General features: G+C 40.9%; 1 protein-coding gene and 1 long non-coding RNA gene across 2 annotated transcripts in view; one reads left to right on the top strand and one right to left on the bottom strand.

Annotated features, from left to right (window-relative positions):
• The window catches only part of LOC137990776 (uncharacterized), a 16,103-nt gene extending 14,376 nt beyond the window's left edge, over positions 1–1,727 (top strand). The window contains exons 2-3 of the long non-coding RNA XR_011121557.1: positions 759–912; positions 1,529–1,727. This is a non-coding gene — a long non-coding RNA (uncharacterized lncRNA). The remainder of the gene's footprint in view (positions 1–758; positions 913–1,528) is intronic.
• Positions 1,728–6,751: 5,024 nt separating this feature from the next.
• LOC137993053 (adrenocorticotropic hormone receptor-like) overlaps positions 6,752–10,000 on the bottom strand; it is a 6,031-nt gene continuing 2,782 nt past the window's right edge. The window contains exon 2 of the mRNA XM_068838708.1: positions 6,752–9,287. Within this exon, the coding sequence (XP_068694809.1) occupies positions 8,345–9,265 (921 nt within the window). The 5' untranslated portion in view covers positions 9,266–9,287 and the 3' untranslated portion in view covers positions 6,752–8,344. The remainder of the gene's footprint in view (positions 9,288–10,000) is intronic.

Raw genomic sequence — 10,000 nt, 5'->3', positions numbered from 1 at the left:
AATGTCCCGCAGGATGTCAAAAAACGAGAAGAACAACCATTTTCCATAGCTTTCTTCCCACAAAAAAGCTGCAATGTTTATGTCAGCTTAGCAGCCTAGCATTTTTACGCTTTCTACCGCTGTTTCAATTATCTGTAGACTTCAAAATGCGAAACATCGCGGCAAATTACGATTGTTCTTCGTGTTTTTCACATCCTGAGCCCAGAGGAATACCGCTAAAAATGTCTTTTCTTTTGCCCAATTTCGAAAAGGAAGCCTTAGGTTGTAAGCTAAAAGTCAGTGAATCCCCTCTGTCTTATATAAACCAGCATCGCCGTCTAGAATCTGAAATAGCTTTGTCAATATACATGCCATATCCAATTCTGATGAAATGGCATGAGCTTGTTGGAATGAAAGACGAGAGAGGAAATGAGTTTAACTACATTGATCTTCTTAATTTTTGGATTCCTGGTCGATGGTTTGAATTAAGTAAGGAAAACGGATCAAGGATCGAAGGAAGATTGAGACGTGAAGCTGGTACAGTTAGTACATGTTGTTTTCGCAATTTGACGCCAGTGCGCATGCTCCTTTGGTTTCAAGAGTAACCCGCAGACACAAATCATCGCGTTAACGAAATGTCGCGAATTTCTGGTAATGAGCAACGGCTGCAGTTTGTTTCGGACAGCGTCATCCTGAAGACCGGTTTCAATAGCATGCAAATTTCACTTCCTTGTTCAAACCACTTACAATACATGTCTCATTTTAGTTTTTTTAATTAGGTAGAGATGTAGGTTACAATCAGTTTATTTCTGATGGTAACAAGATGATTACCCTCTCAAGAAGTTAAGTCAAAGCACACAGAAGATAGTGCAGTGCCGTCACTATAAGGGAGACCATTGGACCACAAAGTGTCCTTACAAAGACCAACTAGAGGTAACTCTGTTGATTGTTTATGTCTTTTCTTGCTTAAAGGGGTACTGTCATCCTAAATTTACTGTTTTTAGGTCAAAACTGGGTAAGATCTAAATTAGTACTTAAGCGCACACGTCAACATTCCTGACAACCCACTGACAAGGTATGGAATATATTTATTGCACTGAGAGCTATTTGTATTTAAGTTTTGCCGATTTTCTGCAAACAGCATCTCTAAGTTTCAATCCATTTCCATCCTCTCCATCCATGGATGCAAATAACAAAGAATAGGTTGAGTGTGGCCCTTGGCAACCAGTGAACAAAACTACACCATTATTTTTTGGTCTTGATTGATGCAAAGATGTATTTTACGTAGTGTTTTGAAGTTTGACTGAAATAGCGTGACACTGCCCCTTTAAACTTCTTGAATACAGCTCTATCAGCTGTAGTTTTGGTTATAGAAGTCATTAATTTAGGACTTGTTTTTAATCATTGTAAAACTATTGACTTTATCTCCCACGTAGCTGTTAAATAGCCACACCATAAGACTACATGTATACAGCCTATTATTTTTGTTTCATTGTAATATTGTGCTACTGCATTATAATCCTTTGACTCCCTTTGTACTGACCAATAGGAGCAGGAGCACCAGCAGTCAGCAGTGGAGAACAGCCAGCCGCAGCCAAAACAGGAAAGTATATTGCTCCTGGGTTACGCGAGGGAGCAGCAAACAGACGAGGAGAAACAATGCCACGCTCACAAAGAGGTACATTACAGTATTGGTAGACCAGGAAACAATTACTGTTGACTATTTGCAAAACAAAATTATTATAAAGTGCAAGTAGTACTGGTTCTGAATGGGTTTAACCTAACCAGAAGACACCAGACACCAGTGTCAGATATATGTCAGATATATGTCTGGTGTCTGACACCAGTGTCAGAAGACACCAGAGAATCCGATCTCATGGAGCTCTTTCGTCCATTTGGACCAATTTCCATGATCTATTTGGCTAAAGGCAAGCAAACCAACCAATCAAAGGTACATGTAATTTTTGTTACCGTGGAAGACCGCATGTAGGGATTTTGAATTTGCAATTACAGATAATAATATTAAGGGACATGTACATGTAAATTAAGAGCTATTTGTACAAAGAAATGAAAGAGACTCGTAGCTTAACACCTAGATCCCAGTTTCCTGTATTTTGGTTTCCATGCACAAAGTCATCCTTGATGAGAAAGCCACGATGTGGTTGTGTTTCAAGCTGATCGAAAGAAAGATCTAGGAAGGAAGATAACAGAGGCACTCAACGTCGATTTTCGGAAAATATCTGTTCGGAAGACGATTTGAGATCTAGAATTTTCGGAGCAGTTGTTGTAAAATTTCTTACTTGCCTGCCTGTCCTAGGATTTTCGAACTTCTAAAAAATGGTATAATTGTCCATTTTAAACGGATTTTTACCCTAAAAAGGTCAGGATTTTCGAAAAGGTAAGTTTTGATCCCTATAATTTTCGGATCACTAGACCTTCAGCTAGGAAATCCGAAGACATTAAAAATTTTTAGGGGATAAAAATATGCCTATATCTACTGTTTAAATACTAAAATACGTTTAACGATGCTATGTCTTAGTGGTTTTGAACTATATTCTCGTTGGGTGCCCCTGCGATAATGACACTAATGTACTGAATTTGTTTTTTGTGATTATCATCCAGAGTACAGCGTTTTCAGAAGGTTTGTCATGCTTTTACTGTACATGCAGTTGTCTCAGTTACACTGTACCTTTAGAGTACAGTTACTGTCAGATTGTTAGATTAATCAATAAGTGGGCAACTTACATTCAAAGGCCAAAGGCACAGTCCCCCACAGGGTTAATGATTGATTGCTACCCCCTGGCAAATTACGGGATGCTATGTTACAGTACTATGCATTTTTTGGAGATGTTAATCATTTTGAGTAAGATTAAAGTGCTTGTAATAATTAAGTTACAAGCGAACGATGAATGAGAATAATTCCCTGTATGTTTATAATTCCTATTGCAGCAGTACTTATCATGTAAAGTACGTTGTTGACATTGTCACAATTCTTGGACTTTAGTGTCAACAAAAGAACGAGCGTCCCCACAGTGCAATCACTGATCTTCAGTGGGAAGTGTGAAGTTCATGCCAGCATAAATTACTCCTCACACACAATTAACTCACGTAATTTTTATTTGACACTTGGAAGGTTGGCGAGGGTCTTTTTCCACCTCCAATTTAATGCATATTATATATCATTCTTTACCCTCGGATTTTACAGTAGCTTGTTGTAGCTAAATATCTCGGTCGGACCGAGTATTTACCCTCCTAACCATGATACACCACAGAGGACAGACTACAACACCGGGGACTCTTTGCCCTACTCTTTCCCAATAGGGATGACATCTGTTTACAAACATTCCTTTTATTATTCAAATGTGCTAACCACAGAAACAAAAGATTCTTTTTTTTTGACAGCCAATGGGGCTCTGGTTGGCACATTAATAACAATAGGTGACGTCAACGATATCTTCCCTATAGTGCATGGATTCTTTTATGTCCCATAAGGTTATGAACATTGAAGGGCTGTGAGATGGGGCCTACGGTTTATCGTCCTTGTCCAAGAAGGTTAGAGAGTATAACCATTTAGAGATGTCATGACAAAGGCAGCACTTTCTCCTCAGTTATTTTAACACTGACTGAAAATGACGTCAAAGGCTTACTAGTTTAACAATGCAATGCATGTGTACGCTGCAGAATTAATATGCAGCACGGGACTTTCAGACTTTTAAACTCGCGTTTTGCCTAAATAATAGGGAGCTTAAGCACGCTCGTTTTGAGACGCGGACGGCAACCGGAAGTGACTGGTTTTCCCTTTTAATTTTTCTTCACATAACCGCATAGTGTGTCCAGAGTGCGTCATTGCGTCCTTGGACGCACTCGTGTTTCTTTTGGACGTATAGAATATAGAAGAAAGGGTCCAATTGGACCCAGGAAAAAGTCACCATACGGAGAAATGATCGAGGGCTAGGTTGCGGAATACCCGGCCCACTAAATGTCTTACGTAAGTCTCTGTTACGAGCCTGAAGGCCCATTAAGGCCGGCGTTTAACTCCGGTTTCCGTAGCATGAAGCGACTAGGAGTATTTATGCTCCCCCTTGGATGGGATGCTAGTCCATCGCAGGGTTACCCCCAGCATTACGCCGGTACCCATTTATACACCTGGGTGGAGAGAAGCACCGTGAGAGTAAAGTGTCTTGCCCAAGAACACAACACAATGTCCCCGGCCAGGCCCCGAACCCGGACAACTCGATCCAGAGTCGAGCACACTAACCATGAGGCCACCGCGCCTCCCACAAATGTCTTACGTACTTAAAAAAAACTGCCACCGCAGTACTGCAGTCGTGTTTAACAATGCTGCTTCCGCGTCCACTAAATGTCTTACTTAAAAAACAGCCACCGACGTCCCGCAGTCTGCAGTGGCGTGGTAGAGTAAATGATATTCATATAAATAACTCTGTTCCTAAACGGGATATTCTGCAATCTAGCGGTTCGGTTAACTACACTTTTCACGAGATCATGTGAAGAAGAAAGCCTCGTTTACTAAGGCTAAGCGCTCGCTTCAGTGATTGGGCCTTAGCACTTCAAGATCTAGATCATTTATCAACTGGAGCCAACACTTCCTACGTATACAGCGTACAGCTTCCTCAAGACGTTTTCAGATGTGATGGATCGAGCTTTGACAGCCCATACAGGCTGAAATCTGTCTTTGCCAAAATCTAAGAAGATTGTTTGATATCTTCAGTCCCATTTCTTGTCCATTAACTATGCTCAGATATCTAGCAAAAGACAAGTCAAAATGATGGAATTTTCATGCGTTACTGACCAGCGACAGTCTTCGAAGCGTCATGCTAAATCTGTCCGAGACATCACATGTACCCAGCCACAACACGATGACACACATTTCAATCTTAGCAGCATACAGGACACTCAGCCCCAGTCAATATAAAACTTTTTATATCCAAGCTCCAACGAGTCTCCTGTAGTTGAATGGTAGTGCATCCGCGTTGTTAATAGATAAGTAGGAAGTCCCAAATGTTTTCGGGCCTTTTCCGGTGTCACAATCCGCTCAATACACGTATCTTAAGAACGGAGACCTTTTAAGTCCTCAAACTTCCCGATCATTTTGCTTTTTGTTATTCTGAAAACATGTTAAAAGACCCTCTTATCAAAACAAGCGGAAGGCAGTTTTCCTAAATGGATTTTCTAGCCCGAAAACGTATCGGGACTTTCGAGAAACGGTCCCCAGTCTTCGAATTTTCCGTGCTGTTGCATTCTTCTCCTTTATTCGATAGTAATAAATGACGTTTTATTTGCCGGATTATTTTGCGTTTCATCTAGAATAATTGGAGTTCTCAACGATCATTTTGAGTCTTGAGAAAAATTTGAGGGGTTTGCCACAACGGCTATTCCATTCTCCAAGAGACTAGGTGTACCTTTCTAAATTTTCAAAATTGGTGCCTTTTCAACACACTTTACTTTTACTAATTTATGCACCCTTGAAGTACCTAGTCAGACAACGCAGCAACTCTTACTTACTACCATTCTTTATTATTTTAATTGCTCGTTCTCTAATGGAGAATTTTCGACCATTGTCTAGATGACATATAAGTCAATTTCCCAACCACTCAGTGTCTTAAAATCGAATACGCTCATTGTAGACAGCTAGCAGTCCGTTCTATGTCACTCGAGCCACGCGCGTGTTTTGTCACGCAATCGAGAGAAACGACCAAGGGAGACTTGAGGAAGGGGTCTCTTCCAGGAGCCCATCACGCGGAGCCTCCATCTCCCCTAAAAACCCTTGGAGACAACCTTTGCCCGTATCTTTTTATTTTTAGACGTTCAAATTCCCACGAATGCATTATGCCGCAGTCACGCACCAGTAATCGCGTTCGCCTCACAAAATATTCCAAAAATAAAAAGATACGGGCAAAGGTTTACTCAAGGATATAGTCTGGATGGAGGCTCCGGGTGATGGGCTCCTGGTCTCTTCCCATCTCGTCCAAGCCTCTTTGGGTCGTTTCTCTCGATTGCGTGACGAGATACGATTAACTAAACAAGGGCGCAGCTCGACTGACGGAGAAGGAACTGCTGGCAGTCTTGCCCACACGTAGGTTAGGAGGAGAAATAAAAAAAAAAAAAAAAAGAAACAAACACTGGTTTTAACAAGCAAAGTCAATAGCTTTCGCTTTGCGTTCCCCGCACCTGCGTTGTTTCTTCGCAGTTGTCCTCAAAACAACGTCGTCAGCCAAGGATGAGACGGCGTTATTTTTTCTCTCGCTAGCTATCAATGCCGTTTGTACCAGTTTAATTCCACGACGGTTGGCTTACAATTTACCTACAATACATGAGTTGCAGTTACCGTAATGAAAAAAATCTCAACAACAATGAGAAATCGTGTTTTCCGTTAACGTTCTTGTTCTCGTCTACGCCATCATCAAGTAAGGTTCCTGATGTGTTTACCTTGCCTAGAAATAGTGATTAAGTACGGTATGATAAGAAGGAGCCTCATTTTCTCAGAATGACTATCCTATTCCCGTTCCATTCCGACCGTGATTGCAAAAAATTGTTTTCTTAAAGCTTACTTGTACTTTGCCACTTTGCAGCTGCATTGCTACCTAGGCTGGTTCAGTGGCCGAATGGTCAAGGCATCCGACCAGTAATGTCGAGATCCGGGTTCGGTTCCTGTCTAAGGTCCCGTTCACACGTATCCGGATATTTCTGAATCCGCAACCTTTTCTTTCCGGATACGCCTTCCGACCACTCGTATCCGGCAAATTCGCTGGCGAATCCGATATGAATCCGGAACCGTGTGGACGCCAGATCCGGATATCTTTTTATCCGGATCACCTAACAAGATCGAGCCCTGTTCCTTGCCGTGAAATTAATTCTCAAGATGGCTGCCGAGGACTTCATGGCGCAACACGATCTCTTCCTCAAATGAAGGATTATCCTTCATTGTCAGTTTGCCTTAAATGAAGTATTATCCTCCATTTTGATCACTCTGTCCCAGGAATTGTGGTAGCAAACAAAAAGAAAAAAAGTAAAAGCAGCCCCTGGACAGGATTTGAACCCGGAGCACCCACTTTGAAGGAGCTGTTGTTACCCACTTACCCACTAAAGATCAACTGACTAGAAAATGTGCCGATCATTTACCTAAGCTAATTAGCATATATATATATATATATATATATATATATATATTGTGCATGCTCACTAGCTCGCTAGTTTGAGCACTCTGGCATGGCTTGGATGTACCACATGTGTGGGACATCTGGGGTGGCGTTATATCTTATATCAAATGAAGGATTATCCTTCATTGTCAGTTTGCCTTAAATGAAGTATTATCCTCCATTTTGATCACTCTGTCCCAGGAATTGTGGTAGCAAACAAAAAGAAAAAAAGTAAAAGCAGCCCCTGGACAGGATTTGAACCCGGAGCACCCACTTTGAAGGAGCTGTTGTTACCCACTTACCCACTAAAGATCAACTGACTAGAAAATGTGCCGATCATTTACCTAAGCTAATTAGCATATATATATATATATATATATATATATATATATATATATTGTGCATGCTCACTAGCTCGCTAGTTTGAGCACTCTGGCATGGCTTGGATGTACCACATGTGTGGGACATCTGGGGTGGCGTTATATCTTAACCTCCATCCTAGACATCAGCACTGCACTGATGAGGCCCAGAAGGCCGAAACAGTACTGTCTGCAGTTAGTTATATATATATATATATATAATCATTGCTGAATAATTGTTAAGTCTGAAGCTTGATTTAAAAATGGTTAGCTTTCTCTTGAAGTCTGGTAACCGACATTTTCAATGTGTAAGCTTGCTTCTCAGCGGGTGTTAATACACATTTACAGCAGGACGTTTGGAAGCAAAAATTATTGACATTAATAAAAAATGACGTCATCGCAGTTAGTGCTGTGGTAGTCTAGTGGTTAAGTGAAGAGGTTGTTAATTAAACGTTCCCAGGTTCGAGTCCTGCGTGTCCAGACATTGGGTTTCGGCCTTTAAAAGAAATATGTTCATTTGCCATGATCCCTATCAAGCTTTCAATGTCCAACATCCACTTGGAAGATAGGTGTGAACGGGGTGTAAGTCTGCTTTTCACATTTTAGTTGTGTATATTTCTGTTCCTCTCCCCTTACAGTTGCACTTTTCTGTGAATCGCTTTCGAAATTGGAATAGATAGGGAATGGGTCGACGGCGCTATCCCCAAAGATCGACTAGTCCGCCGATTTAAGAATGAGACTTAACTGTTTAAAGGGAATGCGTCTATTTCTAACTTTTGAAGATCTTCAGATCTTGCATGGTATTCTCAGTGTTACCTTAGGCCAGCAGTGCCAGCAATTGACTCGCTGTTAATGTATGTGCAGGATTTTAGAGAATGCTAAGCGGTACTTTTGGCTTCTCAAGCAGTAAACAAAAGGATTAAGAGCAGAGTTACACGCCAGAATTAATTTAACCCAAGGAAATGCTTGTTTAAACTTTATCGAAGTAGGCTTGGTGAATATTGGTAGCAGAAGTGTCGGTAACCAACTAATTGCGTAGATCCCCACCACTGTGAAAATTGTTTTTGCTACTTTTTTTTCCACTGCTACACCGTTCGAGTTTTGAGTCGTTATGTTCTGAATTCTGTTCTCCTGACGTTTCGCCGTGACAAATAAGTAAATGTACATTGCTATCGTGTTCAATAGCATAATGCCCGAGTATAATCCAGTGACATAACTGGAGATGAGGTCCGCCGTGATTAAAGCTCCTAATGTCATCGAAATGATCCAGACTACTGCAATTGATATGGCAGCATTACGTTTTGTCACCACAGCAAGGTATTTGAATGGAAATCCTATTGCAATAACTCGATCAACTGTGACTGCGAACAAGTTGGTTGCTGATGCAAGCATGGAAATATAACCAATAAATGTTGTAGTCAAAGCAAACGTATCTTCGTCTTCTTCAGTGTTCATTTGATAAAATCGGTGAATTGACATCGGCAGATAAAGAGTGCAGACTGTAAAATCGGAAAATGCCAAACTGGTAATAAAAAAGTCGGGTATTGTTCGGAGAGTGCCATTTCTAAAGACTGCTAAAAGGACAAGTGCGTTTCCAAGGCTGCCGATTAGAGCAGCCAGAGCGGAAAGAACAACCAGTCCCGTTACTGATTCCGTGGAGGGAATCTGAGTGGAAGTAGCTGTCGAATCTTCCGTCATGAGATGTGTTTTAATCCTTGTACAGATCCAACGTGTTGTATTAAGCGAGTTATTTACTCCTGTTAGAGCCATGTGTTGGTAAAGGGAGCTTGAGCTAGGAAAGAATAAAAAAAATATATAATACCTGGATTGGTGAGTCACAATGACTCCCAAAACTAGTATACCATGAACATAGCCATGCCTAGTTATTTTTAAGACGTTCTATCAAAAATGCATAACATTAACTGACTACGAAAGAAATAAAGAGAAACTGATCAATTTGACCAATGCGAGTTGATTTAGAGAGACAATTGGTTAGTCCAACATTGCTGCGTAACTGGGTTGGTTTCATCACAATCTTGGAAGTTTCTACAGACAGGAAATACAGACGATTGTTTCAATCGTGAATGCTCTATCTTTAATGCGACTGGACTATTATTCCATGCACTTAGAAATGGCCAGTTACTATAGTAATAATATAGTCTTTCATATCTTCTGTCACCTTTTAGCAATGAGATGGTACGCAGTTGAGTAAAAATTGTGTCCCCAATTCCAGTGGCTGAATGGCTGTGGCGCAACTTAAAGCCTGAAGGATGTTAAATGTAGAAATGTCGGCATGAAAAATTGACGGTCGCAAAATTTTTACATGACATCAGAGGTTGGACGAGAAACCAGACCAGTCGTTGCTTTTAATTAAACATGCAGTACAATGTACTTAGACATCGCCTTAGGCTTCTTGGAGGCTTGGCAAATGACTTTCGAACTAATTAATCATACCGCGTGCGTGTTCTGTGCTTGAAGGGGCACTGTTATGCTAAATTTGCTGTT

Source organism: Montipora foliosa, chromosome 2 (genome assembly GCF_036669935.1).
Source record: "Montipora foliosa isolate CH-2021 chromosome 2, ASM3666993v2, whole genome shotgun sequence".
NCBI lineage: Eukaryota > Metazoa > Cnidaria > Anthozoa > Scleractinia > Acroporidae > Montipora > Montipora foliosa.
The sequence above is the reverse complement of the archived record's forward strand: the minus strand, read 5'-3'. Positions and strand labels throughout refer to the sequence as shown.